The sequence below is a fragment of the Erinaceus europaeus genome, chromosome 8 (genome assembly GCF_950295315.1).
Source record: "Erinaceus europaeus chromosome 8, mEriEur2.1, whole genome shotgun sequence".
Taxonomy (NCBI): domain Eukaryota; kingdom Metazoa; phylum Chordata; class Mammalia; order Eulipotyphla; family Erinaceidae; genus Erinaceus; species Erinaceus europaeus.
Genome location: NC_080169.1, coordinates 125,416,049 through 125,436,413, shown reverse-complemented (window position 1 = coordinate 125,436,413; position 20,365 = coordinate 125,416,049). Strand labels below are relative to the sequence as shown.

Genomic DNA, 20,365 nt, shown 5'->3' with positions numbered 1-20,365 from the left:
CCAGGACCCGGCTCAAGCCCGCCCGTCACATTCTTGCCATGGGCGGCTGCACCTGAAGCGACGCCCAAGGCAGCCCTGCCGGAAGTGAGGACACACGGACGCCAATCAGAGGGACAGCCACGGCCCGTGCTCACGGCCGGCTCCTCACAGCAGCCGAGGGCCGGGAGCCTACGGGGTGAGAAGCGGCGGGCGTTTAGTCCGCGGGACACGGCCCTGCCGTAAGAGAAACGACACTGTTCTCCGAGACCGCGGGCAGAGCTGGAGGTGACGGTGCTCAGGAGGGACGTCGGGGGCAGGAGGCGGACGGTCTCCTTCATGCAAGGAGCACGGAGGCCCGTGGACGTGGAGGAGAGGCCGCCCGACTGCCTCCGGGCCCAGGGAGGACGCTGGCGGTCTGGGGGGGGGGGGGCGCGGCGACAGCCTGACTCTGCAGCCACCAAGCCACCGGCTAGGCATCCGGTCTGCCCACGCCCACCGCGATCTGCGCATCTGCTGGAAACGGATCTCGGCCGTCGCCCGAAACCCAGGCGCGGCGCCCAGGCCTCCTCTTGCGAGCCGGTCCGCACCCTCCGTCCGCCGGGTGAGCCGTGGGAGGCGCAGAGGGCTCGGGCATGGGGCCGGCACAGGCGTGGGAGCCGCGAGGGCGAGTGCGCCGGCCCCGCCGCCCCGTGTCTCTATGCCCAGGAAGCAGTGAGCCGGCCGGCGCTGGCCTCCCCCCACTCAGAGAGGCTCAGCTGGCGGCCCCCGGCCCCCCACCCTAAGAGCAGCCCCGCCTGTCGCCCGTGCGTGTGGCCAGGACGTCGTCAGAGGGCCTATCGCACCCATTAATCGCGGCATCTATGCTGAAGCCGTGCCGCCGCCTGTCTGCCCATTAAGAGTCCCAAACGGGCCCGGGCGGCCCCGGGGGAGGCCGCTGCCGGCTGCACCCCGCGTCCACGCGGCTGAGAGGTGCGCCAGATGTCAGAGCGACTCACCCGGACACCCTTCACAGAAGCAGGCGGCGAAAGGCTGCCGGAGGCCGGTCCATTGTCTGTCCTTAAAGAGCGCGCGTCTGCACGGCGGCCGGGACACGTGCCCAGCCAGCCCCCCGGGAGCGGCGAGTCCTGGAAGCGTGTCTGTCGCCTTACGAGGACTCCGGCGACTTCACGTCCGCTGCCCCGTGGGGACGCCTGTCCTCTGCTCCTGCGTGACACTCCGTCCCTCGGCCACTCCGCACAGTAACGGCGCTGAGAAATCCAAACACCCTTTTGCAGCCTCACAGCACGAGAGAAACGCACGAGCCCCACGGCGGGGTCCCAGCTGCTCGCAGCCAGCAGCTGAGGGAAGAGAGACCCGCGCACAGCTCTCGGTTCACATTCAGGAAGCGCGAGGCGGTGGTCTAACTGCTTCCAGAGTCCCTGTGCTGCTCAGCCGCCAGAGCCAGAGCCGCTCGGTCCGCACGGGGTCCGCACGGGCCCGCACAGACCCGCGACCCAGCCGGCAGGCGTGTTTCCATGGCGACGTGCACTGCAGCTCGAGCAAGGGGTCTCGGGGTCTCGTGGTGGCACCAGGGCCACGAGGCTCGTCCGGCAGCCAAGGGGGGGAGACGGGGCACACGGGGAGATGGGGAGAGTCGCCGGCCCGGGACAGGACAGCAGCTCTGACCGGCTCTCCCTGGGGCTGCATCTCCACGGCACACACGTGAAAGTGTCCCGCCCCTGGAAACGGGACAGACGGCGTTTTAGGACCCGCTGGGGGGGGGGGGAGAAGAAAGACCCCAGTGCCCCTACACCTGGGTTTACAGACAGGAGCTCGCTCGATGCGGGGCCGAGGAAGGCCCCTGGCGGCACAGGCGCGGGGCCAGAGACAGGGCCGCAGGGCCCCAGCGGCAGCGCGCACACAGGACCGCCAGCTTGGGCCGCTTCCAGTGGACAGGAGCCGGGGAGGCTCTGGGCTCCCCCGCCAGGAGAGCCGGCACCCCAGGTCCGGCCGGCACAGGCCCCACTGAGCAGGAGGGTCCTGTCTGTCCACTGGAGCACAGCCCTTCAAAGCCCTGGGCGGACGGACGGACGGACAGATGGGCACACATGGACACACAGCCTCCCTCAGAGACTCTCAGGCCCGGTGACCAGCATGGCTCTGCACCCACTAGGCAGCAGGCACAACCCCACCGCGGGGTGGGGGGGGGTCACCCTGTGAGGAGGGTCACCCTGTGGGGAGGGCACCCTATGAGGAGGGAGCACCCTGTGGGGAAGGTACCCTGTGAGGAGGGTCACCCTGTGGGGAGGTTCACCTTGTGTGGAGGGTCACCCTGTGGGGAGGGTCACCCTGTGGGGAGGGTACCCTGTGAGGAGGGTCACCCTGTGGGGAGGTTCACCCTGTGGGGAGGGGTCACCCTGTGGGGAGGGTCACCCTGTGGGGAGGGTCACCCTGTGAGGAGGGTCGCCCTGTGGCGAGGGTCACCCTGTAGGGAGGGCACCCTGTGGGGAGGGTCACCCTGTGGGGAGGGTCACCCTGTGAGGAGGGTCACCCTGTGAGGAGGGTCACCCTGTGGGAAGGGCACCCTGTGAGGAGGGTCACCCTGTGAAGAGGGTCACCCTGTGGGGAGGGTCACTATGTGGGCAGGGGTCACCCTGTGAGGAGGGTCACTATGTGGGGAGGGGTCACCCTGTGTGGAGGGTCACCCTGTGTGGAGGGTCACCCTGTGGGGAGGGTCACCCTGTGGGGATGGGTCACCCTGTGAGGAGGGTCACCCAGTGGGAGGGTCACCCTGTGGGGAGGGTCACCCTGTGGGGATGGGTCACCCTGTGAGGAGGGGTCACCCTGTGAGGAAGGCCCTTGGGACTGGGACCTGAGGAACCCCAGGCTCCAAGTGTGCGGACAAAGGAGACATAGGAATGCTGGCCTGGGTGCCCCGCCTTCCCTCAGCTTGGAGGCCCAGGAACTGCCTGCCCTGCTCTGTCAGCAGCCACCCTGTGCCGTGGGGGCTGCAGGCGTCCCTGGAATTAGCTGTCGGTGGCCAGCCGGCCTCCTGGGGCCCCAGCAGCAGCTCCAGCCGCCCTCTGCTCTCCGCCAGAGGAAGTGCGGCCCAAGCTGACATCTGTCCGGCCGTGCCGCCCGCCCCGGGGCCACAGGCACCATCCGCAGCAGCTGCCCCGTCCCACAAGTGCCCCGCGGGCCTTGCTGGGTGGGCAGCCCCACACCAAGCCGGGTCCACCGTGGCCTCCCGTCCCCGTCACCCCCACCCCGGCAGCCGCGCCCGGCCCCGTCTTTCAGGCCTGGGGGCCATGGGGCAGAGCCACGGGGGCTGCCAGGTGCCGTGGGGCCCGAGCGCTCCCGCCCGGCCATGGCGACCAGCGTGGGGCCTGCCTCCCTCAGGCTGAGCAGTGCCCCTGCCCACCGATGCCACCGTCCGCTCTCAGCCCTGGGGCGCCGGGTGGTCTCCACACTGCGTCCCCCGCCCGAGGGTGGCCCGCTGGGGACTCTTGAGCATCTGGCTGCAGTGCTCCATGTCTCCTGTGGTCCCGGCGGTGTGAGCGGTGCCTCCGTGGTGGTCGGCGGCCCTGTGGTCTTCCTGTGGGCCCTGGGCACGTCCACACCTCTGGAGCACTTCAGGAGCCATGGAGAGAGGCAGCGCTCGCTCCGGCCGACACACCACCGACAGCCCCCAGAGTGCTCCCACTGCAGGCCCCTGACCATGGTCCCCATGTGGCCCCGTGAGCGACCTGCTCGCCCGAGAGACGGCCCAGGAATCTCGTGAGAATCCGAGTGGCACCATCTCCTCAGAGGAGTCCAGAAGCCGGGCGTTGGGGCAGCTCTGGGCACCACTCGCTCAACACGCCTGTCACGGTGGACGGCGTCGCTAAGGTGTGTGTCCCTCCGCCTGTTTCCACGCGCCCTGGGGCTGTGCGGCTCTCAGTGCAGGTTCCATGGTGTCCGTTGTTGCTTCTATGTCAGCAGAGGCAGCAGGCGCGGAGAGATGGTCAGGCCCTGACGCGAGGTGACGGCGTGACCAAGTCCAGCTTCCCGGCCGCAGCCTCACTCGCATGAGTCCATTTGCCGCCGGGCCCCGCGGGGATTTTCCCCAGGCCGCAGTGTTGCTCAGGCATGACTGCTTTCTTGTCGGGCTTTTTCCTTATCTAACTGCCAATATAGTGCTGCTGATCATAGGGGTGCAGGGAGAGAGGCTTTAAGATGGGCATGGAGACAGCACAGGGGTCTGCAAACAGACTCTCCTGCCTGAGGCTCGAGGTCCTGGGTTCAATCCCCAGCACTACCATCATCCAGGACTGAGCAGGGCTGTGGTCTCTGTGTATCTTTCTGTCTCCAGCTCTCTCATTTAAAATAAACAAAGTAAGAAGTGGGTAGTTAACATGATGGTTATGCAAAGAGGCTCTCATGCTTGAGGCTCTGAAGTCTCAGGTTCAGTCTCCTGCACCACCATAAACCAGAGCTGGGCAGGGCTCTATTAAAAAAGAAAATAATAGGGAGTCGGGCGGTGGCGCAGCGAGTTAAGCGCAGGTGGCGCAAAGCGCAGGGACCGGCATAAGGCTCCCAGTTCGAGCCCCCGGCTCCCCACCTGCAGGGGAGTCGCTTCACAGGCGGCAAAGCAGGTCTGCAGGTGTCTGTCTTTCTCTCCTCCTCTCTGTCTGCCCCACCTCTCTCCATTTCTCTCTGTCCTGTCCAACAACGACGACATCAATAACAACAATAATAACCAACAATAAAAAACAAGGCAACAAAAGGGAAAATAAATAAATATAAAAAAGAAAATAATAATGCTGATAGTACACTTTTAAATGACTCTTTTTTCCTCTTTTTTGCCACAGGATTTTTGCTGGGCATCAGGACAACTCCATCACCCCAAGCAGCCTTTTTTTCTTTCATTTCCTGATGGAGACAGAGAAGTAGACAGAGAGACAGAGGGGGAGTGAGGGAAACGGGGAGAGAAGGGAAAGGAGGGGAGGGGAGGGCGGGAGGGACCTGCAGCCTCTCCACTGTGAAACTTCTCCTCTACAGGTGAAGGTCTAGGGCTCGAACCCAGGTCCACTCGCATGGTGACGTGCCCCTCCCAGTACACTGCAGCCTGCAGCATGCTTTCCAGGATGCCACAGGGGTTCCTGAGCTGGCCGCCCGCCCGGGAGAGGACCTGCCTTCTGCCTAACGGGGGCCCTGCGCTCAAGCCCTGAGCGTTGCAGAACGGGTGGGGGATGGCTTCAGCTTCAGCCTCTCCTGCTATCTACGCATCTGTCCATCTGTCCATCCCCACATCCATCTGTCCACCTACCCATCTAGTCACCGACAGGGGACCATTCCCAAGTCCTGGAACCTCCCCACACACGGTGACAGCCTAAGGACACAGGCTGGTTCCAATCACACAATAACCCAAGTCCACATGTTGAGGGCCAGTTTACAAAGATTTAAAATGTGAAGAAGGGCTGATGGGCTTTCCAGAGCACTGCTCAGACACAAGCTGACATGTGGATGAAAGCAAGCACCACAAGGCGTTCAGGAGCCCAAGTGGGCACGGCACGGACCACCCAGCTGAGGAGCGCCCACACACAGACAGCTGGGAAGAAAAGGCATCTGCGGAAGGCACCTGGGAGCAGCAAGGTGGACTCAGAACACAGGGCTGGAAGAGGGGCCTGAAATAGCACAGAGACCACGTGGGCCAAGCCGCCGCCCCACTACAGGAGCGTGGGAAGAGCCACCACCACCCAGCTAGGGGGACGCGGGATAGACTGACACCCAGCTAGGGGGACACAGGATAAGCCACCCAGCTAGGGGGACGTGGGATAAACCACCACCCAGCTAGGGGGACGCGGGATAGACTGACACCCAACTAGGGGGATGCGGGATAAGCCACCCAGCTAGGGAGACGCGGGATAAACCACCACCCAGCTAGGGGGACACGGGATAGACTGACACCCAACTAGGGGGACGCGGGATAAACCGACACCCAGCTAGGGGGACGCGGGATAAACCGCCGCCCAGCTAGGGGGACGCAGAATAAACCGCCGCCCAGCTAGGGGGTCCTGCTGGAAGTTGAGGCCTGGGCCCACTGTCTGCTCTGCCTGCAGTTGGGAAACAGCCACATCCCCAGAGAGCCTGAAAATGCCCCTACTGAATGAAGCCCAAAGACCAACTGTCCCTGGCCCGGGTCCGGAAGGACAGCAGACAGAGGGAGGGAGGAAGGGAGGGAGGGGTAGGGACACTGGCTCCACAGGCCACACAGCCTCTCCGAGCCACAGAAGATGGGAAAACAAGTCATGAATAATCCATCCATCACCATCTGCACGCTCCCAGCACAGCTGGCAGGGCACAAGGCAGCCGGCAGGACCAGGGCAGAGCCAGGGAGGAACCAGGGCAGAACCAGCGCAGAACTAGGGCAGAACCAGGGTGGAGCCAGGGCAGGACCAGAGCAGGACCAGGACAGAACCAGGATAGAACCAGGACAGAACCAGGGTGGAGTCAGGGCAAGACCAGGGCAGAACCAGGACAGAACCGGGGTGGAGTCAGGGTGGACCAAGGGTGGACCTAAGACACAACCAGAGTGGAACCAGGACAGAACCAGGGCAGAGCCAGGGCAGGACCAGGGCAGGACCAGGGCAGGACAAGGGCAGAACCAGGGTGGACCAAGGGTGGATCCAGGACAGAACCAGTGTGGACCCAAGACACAACCAGAGTGGAACCAGGACAGAACCAGGGCAGATCCAGGGCAGGACCAGGGCAGGACAAAGGCAGAACCAGGGTGGACCAAGGGTGGACCCAGGACAGAACCAGTGTGGACCCAAGACACAACCAGAGTGGAACCAGGACAGAACCAGGGCAGAGCCAGGGCAGGACCAGGGCAGGACCAGGGCAGAACCAGAGTGGACCAAGGGTGGACCCATGACAGAACCAGTGTGAACCCAATACAGAACCAGAGTGGAACCAGGACAGAACCAGTGTGGACCCAAGACACAACCAGAGTGGAACCAGGACAGAACCAGGGCAGAGACAGGGCAGGACCAGGGCAGGACAAGGGCAGGACCAGGGCAGAACCAGGGTGGACCAAGGGTGGACCCATGACAGAACCAGTGTGAACCCAATACAGAACCAGAGTGGAACCAGGGCAGAACCAGGGCAGGACCAGGGCAGGAAGGCAAGAGGCTACAGGCAGCAAGGCAGAGAAACTCCCGGCACAGAGCACGGGCCCAGAGAGCCCGCCTGGCATGGCACATGCCCGCTGCAGGTGAGGCCCTGGGGTCAAGGGCTCTGTGGATGGTGGAGCAATGCTGTCGGGTCTGTGTCCATGTCCCCTGTGTGTCCACCCCCCCAACTTAGTTCATTTGAAATAAAACAAACAGATGTTATCGAATTTGAAGAAATGTCCAGAGAAAAGGAATCACCCCCCCCCAAAAAAAAAAGCCAGCAGTACCGTTGGTGGGCTGTGGCCCAGTGCAGCCGTGCGCCAGCCCAGCAGAGCTCGGCACGGCGTCAGAGCAGCACGAGGGCTGCATGGCTGTGGGCGTCGCCCGGGAGGACATCACCTCACACGGGGACTTCATGCAACCACCTTGCGCGAGACTGCTGGCGGCGGAGAAGGCAGGTCACCGCAGAGCAAGAGCGGAGCAGGGCCACACAGGCGCTGAGCCGATTCCAAACCCATAAGAGAGGGGCCGGGCAGTCTCAGGAGCCTGGGAGCTTCACAAGAGGTGAAGAGGCTGCGGGTGTCTCCCTGTCTCCCTCCCCCCAATGCCTCTCTGTCTCCACCTAAAATAAGAACAAAGCCTTTTTTTAAAAAGTATTTTTTAATATTTATTTATTTCCTTTTGTTGCCCTTGTTGTTATAGCCTTGTTGTTGTTGATGTTGTCATTGTTGGATAGGACAGAGAGAAATGGAGAGAGGAGGGGAAGACAGAGAGGGGGAGAGAAAGACAGACACCTGCAGACCTGCTTCACTGCCTGGGAAGCGACTCCTCTGCAGGTGGGGAGCCGGGGGCTCGAACTGGGATCCTTATGCCGGTCCTTGCGCTTTGCACCACCTGCACTTAACCGGTTGCGCTACCGCCCGACTCCCAACAAAGTCCTTTTTTTTTTTTTTTTCCTCCTCCAGGGTTATTGCTGGGCTCGGTGCCTTCACCATGAATCCACCGCTCCTGGAGGCCATTTTTTTCCCCTCTTTAGTTGCCCTTGTTGTAGCTTCGTTGTGGTTATTATTATTGCCCTTGTTGACGCAATTCGTTGTTGGATAGGACAGAGAGAAATGGAGAGAGGAGGGGAAGACAGAGAAGGGGAGAGAAAGATAGACACCTGCAGACCTGCTTCACCGCCTGTGAAGTGACTCCTCTGCAGGTGGGGAGCCGGTTGCTCGAACCGGGATCCTTACGCCGGTTCCTGCACTTTGCGCCACATGCGCTTAACCCACTGCGCCACCGCCCGACCCCCACAAAGTCCTTTTTTTAACGGCACGAAGAAGCAGGTTAGATGAGCAGGAGAGCAGGCAGGCTCTGCTGGGAGCCCTCGTGCTGAGTCCTCTCACAGTGGGAGCTGCGACTGTCACAGCCTCATCACGGTCTCCGAGTTTGACAATATTTACCCATAAAACACGTGCACGTCAGGCTAGGGTCTGGAGCAGTGTGTGTGCCAGGTTCCTGACTGCAGCTGTTCTCTAGACAGGAAGAGGCCTGAGGAGCAAGGTCTCTGGGCTTCCTCCAGCCTCTATCAGGGCGAGGGCTCTGAGCCCCTCCGACAGTGGGCAGCCTGAGCCCGCAGCTTCCCCTCCCTGCACAGCAGCAGACAGGAGGAGCCTTGCTGAAGAAAGACACAGGCAGGGGGTCGGGCGGTAGCACAGCAGGATAAGCACACGTGGCGCAAAGCACAAGGACTAGCATAAGGACCCATAAGGATCTGGGTTCGAGCCCCCGGCTCCCCACATACAGGGGAGTCGCTTCCCAGGCGGTGAAGCAGGTCTGCAGGTGTCTTTCTCTCCCCGTCTTCCCTCCTCTATCCATTTCTCTCTGTCCTATCCAACAACGAACGACATCAGCAATAACAATAATAACTACAACAAGGCTACAACATAAGCAACATAAGGGGGGAAATAGGCTCCAGGAGCAGTGGATTTGTGGTGCAGGCACTGAGCCCAGCAATAAGCCTGGAGGCAAAAAAAAAAAAAAAAAAAGGACTCACAGGGCACTCACTGCAGGGCCAGGAGGAGGGTCAGAGGAGGTGACACTGCAGGGAGGAGGGTCAGAGCCGGTGACACTGCAGTGCCAGGAGGAGGGTCAGAGGAGGTGACACTGCAGGGCCAGGAGGAGGGTCAGAGGAGGTGACACTGCAGGGCCAGGAGGAGGGTCAGAGGAGGTGACACTGCAGGGCCGGGAGGAGGGTCAGAGGAGGTGACACTGCAGGGCCAGGAGGAGGGTCAGAGGAGGTGACACTGCAGGGCCGGGAGGAGGGTCAGAGGAGGTGACACTGCAGGGCCGGGAGGAGGGTCAGAGGAGGTGACACTGCAGGGCCGGGAGGAGGGTCAGAGGAGGTGACACTGCAGGGCTGGGAGGAGGGTCAGAGGAGGTGACACTGCAGGGCTGGGAGGAGGGTCAGAGGCAGTGACACTACAGGGCTGGGAGGAGGGTCAGAGGCGGCGACACTGCAGGGTTGTGGAGGAGGGTCAGAGGAGGTGACACTGCAGGGCCAGGAGGAGGGTCAGAGGCGGCGACACTGCAGGGCCAGGAGGAGGGTCAGAGGCGGCGACACTGCAGGGCTGGGAGGAGGGTCAGAGGAGGTGACACTGCAGGGCTGGGTGGAGGGTCAGAGGAGGTGACACTGCAGGGCCGGGAGGAGGGTCAGAGGAGGTGACACTGCAGGGCCAGGAGGAGGGTCAGAGGGGGCAACACTGCAGGGCTGGGAGGAGGGTCAGAGGAGGTGACACTGCAGGGCTGGGGAGGACGGTCAGAGGTGGTGACACTGCAGGGCCGGAGGAGGGTCAGAGGAGGTGACACTGCAGGGCTGGGAGGAGGGTCAGAGGAGGTGACACTGCAGAGCCAGGAGGAGGGTCAGAGGAGGTGACACTGCAGGGCTGGGAGGAGGGTCAGAGGAGGTGACACTGCAGGGCCGGGAGGAGGGTCAGAGGAGGTGACACTGCAGGGCCAGGAGGAGGGTCAGAGGGGGCAACACTGCAGGGCTGGGAGGAGGGTCAGAGGAGGTGACACTGCAGGGCTGGGGAGGATGGTCAGAGGTGGTGACACTGCAGGGCCGGGAGGAGGGTCAGAGGAGGTGACACTGCAGGGCTGGGAGGAGGGTCAGAGGAGGTGACACTGCAGGGCCAGGAAGAGGGTCAGAGGAGGTGACACTGCAGGGCTGGGAGGAGGGTCAGAGGCGGTGACACTGCAGGGCTGGGAGGAGGGTCAGAGGAGGTGACACTGCAGGGCCAGAAGGAGGGTCAGAGGCGGCGACACTGCAGGGCCGGGAGGAGGGTCCGAGAAGGTGTCACTGCAGGGCTGTGAGGAGGGTCAGAGGAGGTGACACTGCAGGGCTGGGAGGAGGGTTAGAGGAGGCGACACTGCAGGGCTGGGGAGGACGGTCAGAGGAGGTGACACTGCAGGGCTGGGAGGAGGGTCAGAGGAGGTGACACTGCAGGTCTGGGAGGAGGGTCAGAGGAGGTGATACTGCAGAATTATGGAGGAGGGTCAGAGGAGGTGACACTGCAGAGTTGTGGAGAGGGTCAGAAGCGGTGACACTGCAGGGCTGGAAGGAGGGTCAGAGGAGGTGACACTGCAGGGTTGTGGAGGAGGGTCAGAGGAGGTGACACTGCAGGGCTGGGAGGAGGGTCAGAGGAGGTGACACTGCAGTGCTGAGAGGAGGGTCAGAGGAGGTGACACTGCAGGGCTGGGAGGAGGGTCAGAGGAGGTGACACTGCAGGGCTGGTAGGAGTGTCATAGCAGGGCTGGGAGGAGGGTCAGGGGAGGTGACACTGCAGGGCTGGGGAGGACGGTCAGAGGAGGTGACACTGCAGGGCTGGGAGGAGTGTCAGAGGAGGTGACACTGCAGGGCTGGGAGGAGGGTCAGAGGAGGTGACACTGCAGGGCTGGGAGGAGGGTCAGAGGTGGTGACACTGCAGGGCTGGGAGGAGGGTCAGAGGCGGCGATACTGCAGGGCTGGGAGGAGTGTCAGAGGCAGCGACACTGCAGGGCTGGGAGGAGGGTCAGAGGAGGTGACACTGCAGGGTTGTGGACGAGGGTCAGAGGAGGTGACACTGCAGGGCCAGGAGGAGGGTCAGAGGCGGCGACACTGCAGGGCCAGGAGGAGGGTCAGAGGCGGCGACACTGCAGGGCTGGGAGGAGGGTCAGAGGAGGTGACACTGCAGGGCTGGGAGGAGGGTCAGAGGAGGTGACACTGCAGGGCTGGGTGTAGGGTCAGAGGAGGTGACACTGCACGGCCGGGAGGAGGGTCAGAGGAGGTGACACTGCAGGGCCAGGAGGAGGGTCAGAGGCGGCGACACTGCAGGGCTGGGAGGAGGGTCAGAGGCGGCGACACTGCAGGGCTGGTGAGGATGGTCAGAGGTGGTGACACTGCAGGGCCAGGAGGGTCAGAGGAGGTGACACTGCAGGGCTGGGAGGAGGGTCAGAGGAGGTGACACTGCACGGCCGTGAGGAGGGTCAGAGGAGGTGACACTGCAGGGCCAGGAGGAGGGTCAGAGGCAGCGACACTGCAGGGCTGGGAGGAGGGTCAGAGGCGGCGACACTGCAGGGCTGGGGAGGACGGTCAGAGGTGGTGACACTGCAGGGCCAGGAGGAGGGTCAGAGGAGGTGACACTGCAGGGCTGGGAGGAGGGTCAGAGGAGGTGACACTGCAGGGCCAGAAGGACGGTCAGAGGCGGCGACACTGCAGGGCCTGGAGGAGGGTCCGAGGAGGTGTCACTGCAGGGCTGGGAGGAGGGTCAGAGGAGGTGACACTGCAGGGCTGGTAGGAGGGTCAGAGGAGGTGACACTGCAGGGCTGGGGAGGACGGTCAGAGGAGGTGACACTGCAGGGCTGGGAGGAGGGTCATAGGAGGTGATACTGCAGAGTTGTGGAGGAGGGTCAGAGGAGGTGACACTGCAGAGTTGTGGAGAGGGTCAGAAGCGGTGACACTGCAGGGATGGAAGGAGGGTCAGAGGAGGTGACACTGCAGGGTTGTGGAGGAGGGTCAGAGGAGGTGACACTGCAGGGCTGGGAGGAGGGTCAGAGGAGGTGACACTGCAGGGCTGGGAGGAGGGTCAGAGGAGGTGATACTGCAGGGCTGGTAGGAGTGTCATAGCAGGGCTGGGAGGAGGGTCAGGGGAGGTGACACTGCAGGGCTGGGGAGGACGGTCAGAGGAGGTGACACTGCAGGGCTGGGTTGAGTGTCAGAGCAGGTGACACTGCAGGCTGGGAGGAGGGTCAGAGGAGGTGACACTGCAGGGCTGGAAGGAGGGTCAGAGGAGGTGACACTGCAGGGCTGGGAGGAGGGTCAGAGGAGGTGACACTGCAGGGCTGGGAGGAGGGTCAGAGGAGATGACACTGCAGGGCTGGGAGGAGGGTCTGTGGAGGTGGCACTGCAGGGCTGGGAGGAGGGTCAGAGGTGGTGACACTGCAGGGCTGGGAGGAGGGTCAGAGGCGGTGACACTGCAGGGCTGGGAGGAGCGTCAGAGGAGGTGACACTGCAGGCTGGGTGGAGGGTCAGAGGAGGTGACACTGCAGGGCTGGGAGGATGGTCTGAGGCGGTGACACTGCAGGGTTGTGGAGGAGGGTCAGAGGATGTGACACTGCAGGGCTGGGAGGAGGGTCAGAGCCGGTGACACTGCAGGGCTGGGAGGAGGGTCAGAGGAGGTGACACTGCAGGGCTGGGGAGGACGGTCAGAGGAGGTGACACTGCAGGGCTGGGAGTATGGTCAGAGGCAGTGACACTGCAGAGTTGTGGAGAAGGGTCAGAGGAGGTGACACTGCAGGGCTGGGAGGAGGGTCAGAGGAGGTGACATTGCAGGGCTGGGAGGAGGGTCAGAGGAGGTGACACTGCAGGGCCGGGTGGAGGGTCAGAGGAGGTGACACTGAAGGGCTGGGGAGTATGGTCAGAGGAGGTGACACTGCTTGGCTGGGGAGGATGGTCAGAGGAGGTGACACTGCAGGGCTGGGCGGAGGGTCAGAGGAGGTGACACTGCAGGTCTGGGAGTATGGTCAGTGGAGGTGACACTGCAGGGCTGGGAGGAGGGTCAGAGGATGTGACACTGCCGGGGCCGGAGGAGGGTCAGAGGAGGTGACACTGCAGGGTTGCGGAGGAGGTTCAGAGGAGGTGACACTGCAGGGCTGGGAGGAGGGTCAGAGGAGGTGACACTGCAGGGCCCGGGGGAAGGTCAGAGGAGGTGACACTGCAGGGCTGGGAGGAGTGTCAGAGGTGGTGACACTGAGGGCTGGGAGGAGGGTCAGAGGAAGTGACACTGCAGGGCTGGGGAGGTGCCCTACAGGGTCTTCGCCTCTCTTGAGAAGCTGCTGTTCGTGTGGTGGGTGGTGTGTGGCTGGGACTGGCGCTCAGTAAGCTGCAGTGTGGCAGAGACAGATGCCTGCAGGGCAGGGGCGCAGGAGCTCTCACCCAGCACCCGACCTCATGGACGCCCACATACACCCTCAAGACCACAGCACCCACAGGACTCCGGTCTAGGTGCTGGGGTGCCATCAGGTCACAGTGGCTTAGCGAGGCTGAGGGCTCAGTGAGGTGCAGACAGCTAGTCCCTCCCAGTCTGTTTTAAAAACCAACTGTTAGAAATATCAATATTCTCTAATTAATCAAATTCTCTCATTAAAATGTCAAGTAGTACAGCTGAAGCCACTAAACCCAGCAATATTAAACAACTTACAGTTTCTTTTTGTTCCAAGAAAAGCAATAACAATCTAGACGCGTCATTTCATTTAGTCTGACTTTTTCTACTGTGACAACGTTTGGAGTGTGTGTCTGCTAATCTTAATCATCTTATCATCTTTTTAGTCACAAGAAAATCACGCCTGTGTGTTTTGTTGCTTCGCTTTGTTTTGTTTCCCCAGAGCCCTCTCAGCCCTGGCTGATGGTGGAGCTGGGGGTTGAACCTGGGCCTCGGAGCCCAGGCAGGGGGTCTGCAGAACCTCTGTGCTGTCTCCTAAGTCCTATATTTGTTTTTAAAGAACTCAGATGTTCTGAAGTCCAAGCATCTAGAATAGGGGCCTGTTTATCTGTGAGAATTTCCTCACCCCTAAAAGCCTGCTAGCCCGTATGCACTACCACCCAGGGAGGGCCAAAGAGAGGCACTCAGGGCTCTGGCGGGGACCACACGCTGGGACGCTCTGGGAACGCTGGAGTTGGATGCAGGGCTCAAAGTCGACACCCGTGTAGATGCTCCCGAGTGTTTTAGGCAGAAGCAGCTGCGTGACCCACAGAGAGAGACAGCTCGGGGTCCTGCCTCTGCCCGTGCGGACACCAGCTTGCATCACCGGGCCGACAGGGGGCCAGAAGGGTAGCACTGTGACAAGCTGGACAGACGACCCAGGACAGGCAGATGTGCGTGTCGACACCGGGCAGGCAGATGTGCGTGTCGACACCGGGTCGAGAAGGTTCCCGAGGCCCAGGCCCCAGGCAGTGTGCAGTGGGAGATGCAGCTGGGGCAGAACTCCCTCCTCTCGCTCAGTGGAGCCCAGGCTCCAGGCAGGGCTGGAGAAGGGCTCTCCGGTCTCAGGTCAAGGACGTCTCTGCAGAAGGTTCTGGAGGACGTGGACCAGCTCCATCTAAAACATGATTCTCTCAGTCCTTGAGCCTGATAATTATGAATTTCCTCCTACCCAGACTTCTTGAGCAAAAAGCCCTGAATTATGAGACGTCTGTTAATTATTTAACCATCATATAAAATACGGTCTGAAATGTAGCTAGCTATTAAACACAAGGCCTGTGTTTGCAGCAGTCCTGTTAGAAAGCAAGTTCTATTTCTCAAAGGGAGCTGGCTGTGAGGCACCCTGCAAGGGCAGCACCCCCCAGGCACCCAGCACTGACTGCGCCCAGCCCTGGCCCCACACCACACTAACACTCACACCGGGTGGGGCCCGACAGGGGGCCAGCCAGCCAGCCCCAGGGCATCGCAGAATCACGGGAGATGAGCCAGACCCGCAGAGTGTGCCGGGCACGGCCAGCAGCCCCAGCCTCACCACCGCAGGGTGCGTGACCCCAGCTCCCGAGAGCCGTGACAGAGCCCTAGCCGTCCTGGGGACTCCATGACTCCGACTCTGAGTGCGCCCAGGCCCAGGCCCAGGCCCAGGCCCAGGCCCAGGCCCCCGAACGAGCTGACCAAGGCGCCTGACAGCTCTCTCTCCAGGACCCGAGTGCCCAGCCCCAGCTCCGGCGTCCACACAGACCCTCCCCAGGCAGCCGCAGTCCCCAGAGGAAGCCGGTGGCACGGCAGGGCGCAGCGCCCGCAGCAGGCTCCTCCGGTTCTGCTCTCTGCTCCCAGGGAGACAGGGATGTCTGCGGGAAGGACAGACAGATCACAAGTGAGGTTTCTGGAAGGTGTCGGCCAAATCAGACGAGCACAAGAGCGGCGTGCCCGGGACTGCACGTGCTATCTGTCCTGAAGCCGGATCAGACCCTCAGGGCGCACAGCGGGCCCCCGGCCTGCACTTCCTCTGCCCACCGGCCGGCCAATATGCCCATCTGCCACTGACACTGAGCAGCACTTCCTGTGCCACTCACGCCCGCGATTTATGGAAGACCAGCCAGGAGACAAACGACAGGGGTAATGAAAGCCCCGGCCGGCCAGAGGGACTTCCTCCCCGCGCAGGCTCTGGACGGCGGTGGGGGGCAGCGTCTGGCCGTAAACTACAGTACAGGGGCGCTTTTATGTAAGTTTGCCAAGAGGGACATAAACCAGGACAGTTTCAAACTGTGACCCGGGAGCAGCCTGTGCCGCTCCCGCTCGGCCCGGCCGCTTTCCTCCCGGCCCACCTGGCCGCCAATTAGCCGAGGAAGGAAGTCCGCTGCTGCGTGGCTGGCGGACGCTCCTGGTTTATGGTCGGCCTGCGTTTGAAGTCCCCGAGCCGGCCCCTGATCCCGCAGGCCCGCCCCGGCTCTGGACACCGGTGGCTGTCGCCCTCGTGGGAAGCCGGCCGGGTCGCTGCCGCCACGCACGCTGGGTCTGACGTGTGACTTTACTGGGGCGTCCCCGCCAGCACGCTTGGACGCAAAGACATCAGGATGCTGCCCAAGACCCCTCCCCACCCACTGAGGGGCTGCAGGGCGCCCATCAACGCACCCTGCCACGGTGGATGAGCGAGGCCTGGGGCAGGGGCAGGGCAGCTAGGCCAGAGTGGGGCAGGAGACCCCAGAACCACAGGCCTTGCTCCCTATGGGCGGAGTCGCACGGCCTGGGAGAAGTGTCCTTGTGAGGTGAGGGGTGGCCGCAAGCAGGCCCAGCATCCCCTCTGCCAGACGCTTAGTGGGAATGGAGGCAGAGTCCCAGGCTCTGAGCCGTAGCCAGGGACAGTGTCCACTTCCCGGCACAGGGAGCAGGGGCAGTGTCAAAGCCACTGACCATGCAGGCGACAGGACTGTCATGCAGTCAGTAACTGATAAGGGACGCCACCAGACTCAGACACAGGACGGGGGCAGAAGGGTGAACTCCAGACATGGGGACAGGGGACAGGAGGGTGGCTCCAGACATAGGAACAGGGGACAAGAGGGTGGCTCCAGACATGCGGACAGGGGACAGGAGACAGGTCCAGACATGGGGACGGAGGACGGGACAGGCGGGTGGCTCCAGACACGGGGACAGGGGACAAGAGGGTGGCTCCAGACATGGGGACAGGGGACAGGGGACAAGAGGGTGGCTCCAGACATGGGGACAGGGGACAGGGGACAAGAGGGTGGCTCCAGACATGGGGACAGGGGACAGGAGGGTGGCTCCAGACATGGGGACAGGGGACAGGAGGGTGGTCCAGACATGGGGACAGGGGACAGGAGGGTGGTCCAGACATGGGGACAGGGGACAGGAGGGTGGCTCCAGACATGGGGACAGGGGACAGGAGGGTGGTCCAGACATGGGGACAGGGGACAGGAGGGTGGTCCAGACATGGGGACAGGGGACAGGAGGGTGGCTCCAGACATGGGGACAGGGGACAAGAGGGTGGCTCCAGACATGGGGACAGGGGACAGGGGACAAGAGGGTGGCTCCAGACATGGGGACAGGGGACAGGGGACAAGAGGGTGGCTCCAGACATGGGGACAGGGGACAGGAGGGTGGTCCAGACATGGGGACAGGGGACAGGAGGGTGGCTCCAGACATGGGGACAGGGGACAGGAAGGTGGTCCAGACATGGGGACAGGGGACAGGAGGGTGGTCTAGACATGGGAACAGGGGACAGGAGGGTGGCTCCAGACATGGGGACAGAGGAGAGGGGACAGAAGGGTGGCTCCAGACATGGGGACAGGGGACAGGGGACAAGAGGGTGGCTCCAGACATGGGGACAGGGGACAGGAGGGTGGTCCAGACATGGGGACATGGGACAGGGGACAGGAGGGTGGCTCCAGACATGGGGACAGGAAGGTGGTCCAGACATGGGGACAGGGGACAAGAGGGTGGTCTAGACATGGGGACAGGGGACAGGAGGGTGGCTCCAGACATGGGGACAGGGGACAAGAGGGTGGCTCCAGACATGGGGACAGGGGACAGGAGGGTGGCTCCAGACATGGGGACAGGGGACAAGAGGGTGGATCCAGACATGGGGACAGGAGACAGGGGACAAGAGGGTGGCTCCAGACATGGAGACAGGGGACAGGGGACAAGAGGGTGGCTCCAGACATGGGGACAGGGGACAGGAGGGTGGCTCCAGACATGGGGACAGGAAGGTGGTCCAGACATGGGGACAGGGGACAGGAAGGTGGTCCAGACATGGGGACAGGAAGGTGGTCCAGACATGGGGACAGAGGACAGGGGACAGGAGGGTGGTCCAGACATGGGGACGGAGGACTGTTGGTATGCTTCTAAATCCTGCTTATAAGACCTGTTTTGATCATCACATTAGGTTCGCTTGTATTACTCACGATGTGTTCTGTTTACATAGCCATGTTAACTAAGCACCCCCCTGCCTCCGGGACATTGGTTAAATCTTCACTGATTCCCACTTTTCCCGTCTCCCCACCCCCTATCCTACGTACTTCCTTGTTCCTGACTCTTCAGCCTCAGGAGAGATGCAGGACGGAATTGTGTTGTGATTAAAAGAGATCAGATTGTTGAACCGCATCTCTGCTCATTAATAAAGAGATACTGCTTCCCAGTTCAGCCACGAGTCCCTGGTCATCTCTCTCTCTCCTGCCCGTGAAACCAGCCCGGCAGAGGACAGGGGACAGGAGGGTAGTCCAGACATGGGGATGGGGGACAGGGGACAGGAGGGTGGTCCAGACATGGGGACAGGGGACAGGGGACAGGGGACAGGAGAGTGGCTCCAGACATGGAGACACAGGACTCGGGATAGGAGGGTGGCTCCAGACATGGGGACAGGGGACAGGAGGGTGGTTCTAGCAGACTGACACGGCTGTCATCCTAGACCAATCTCCCTCTGGCCCCAGCACCCCGCTGGCTCCCCATATGAAGCCTGGCTGGGTGGCACCCTAACAAGACCCCTGTGCAGGGCTGCTGCCCACCCAGCCACCCCACCCCTGCCAGCCCCTATAAGGCCCCCGGTGGCTAATGGTGACAGGGAACAAGTCAGCCTCCTCCCGCAGTGGTGCGGCCTGTCCCCCAAGGTGACAACAATGCTTTGCAGGCGCCAGCCTGGCACTAGTGGGGCGAGACCAGACCAGACCATCCTGCGGGATGCTTAGCCCAGAAAATCACTGCCTCTTGGGTGTCTCCTCAGCACCCCAGGCCCTGGCCATCTGGTGTCTCCCCCTGGGGGCCCCATAGTGCCATGCTCCCCCCCAAGAGGTAACACAAACAAGGTGGACACGAGGCAGGAACCCGGGTGCTGGCTCCAGTCGCCCACAGCAGCAGGGCTCTGTCACAGCTAGTGGGTGGCCGCGGCCTCTGCGGGTCAAGCCCGATGGCCTCGGCCAGGAGCAGCAGCCCAGGGTCAGTCCATCCGACCGGACTCGAAGGCTCAGGAGAGCAGGCCAGGCCGGAGCCGCTGCCCCAGCCTCCCTCGGAGCAGGAGCAGACAACCACCGAGGGAAGCTCAGCTCCAGGAAGCAATGCGCCTACCTTCTTCAGGCCAGCAAAACCTTCCGATTCCAGGAAGAAAAACGCAAAGGGCATCAAGATGAACAGGCAGAGGTTGGAGAAGAGAGAAGCCAGGTTCCACAGGCCTGCGGGGGGCAGAGGCACAGGTTAGAGGGCAGACTCCACACGCCCAGGGCGCTGTCTCCCCACAGGAGTCAAAGGACCCGCTCTCCACACACCCAGGGCGCTCGCTGTCTCCCCACAGGAGTCAAAGGACCCGCTCTCCAGAGCAATACAAAGTGATGGAGTGGCACTGCCCACCTCACACCAGGACTGACACCATCGCCTCACACCTGACTGGCACTGCCTACCTCACACTAGGACTGACACTGCCCACCTCACATCAGGACTGACACTGTCACCTCACACCAGGACTGACAATATCACCTCATACCAGGACTGACACTGCCCCCTCACACCAGGACTGGCATTGCCCCTTCACACCAGGACTGACACCATCACGTCACACCAGGACTGGCAATGCCCACCTCACACCAGGACTGGCACTGCCCCCTCACACCAGGACTGGCAATGCCCACCTCACACCAGGACACTGCCCACCTCACACCTGACTGGCACTGCCCACCTCACACCAGGACTGACACTGCCCCCTCACACCAGGACTGGCAATGCCCACCTCACACCAGGACACTGCCCACCTCACACCAGGACTGGCACTGCCCCCTCACACCAGGACTAACACCATCACCTCACACCAGGACTGGCAATGCCCACCTCACACCAGGACACTGCCCACCTCACACCAGGACTGGCACTGCCCCCTCACACCCTGACTGGCACCATCACCTCACACCAGGACTGGCATTGCCCCCTCACACCAGGACTGACACCATCACCTCACACCAGGACTGGCACTGCCCACCTCCCACCAGGACTGGCACTGCCCACCTCCCACCAGGACTGGCAATGCCCACCTCACACTAGGACTGACACTGCCCATTTCACATAGGACTGACACTGCCCACCTCACACCAGGACTGACACCATCACTTCACACCAGGACACTGCCCACCTCTCACCAGGACTGGCTCTACCCAAACACGGCCTCACTGCTCTTTCCCTGTGGGCATCTTTTTAAAAAAATATTGATTTATTCCATTTTTGTTGTCCTTGTCTTATTGTTGTAGTTATTACTGT

General features: G+C 62.3%; 1 protein-coding gene across 4 annotated transcripts in view; it reads right to left on the bottom strand.

Moving 5' to 3' along the window:
• The window catches only part of LMBR1 (limb development membrane protein 1), a 129,519-nt gene that overhangs the window by 76,152 nt on the left and 33,002 nt on the right, over positions 1–20,365 (bottom strand). For 3 of the 4 annotated variants that reach the window (XM_060196890.1, XM_060196887.1, XM_060196888.1), the window contains one exon: positions 19,190–19,293. The exons of the other annotated variant lie outside the window; for it this stretch is intronic. In XM_060196890.1, coding sequence (XP_060052873.1) covers positions 19,190–19,293 — 104 coding nt within the window. The remainder of the gene's footprint in view (positions 1–19,189; positions 19,294–20,365) is intronic. 4 annotated transcript variants of the gene reach the window in all.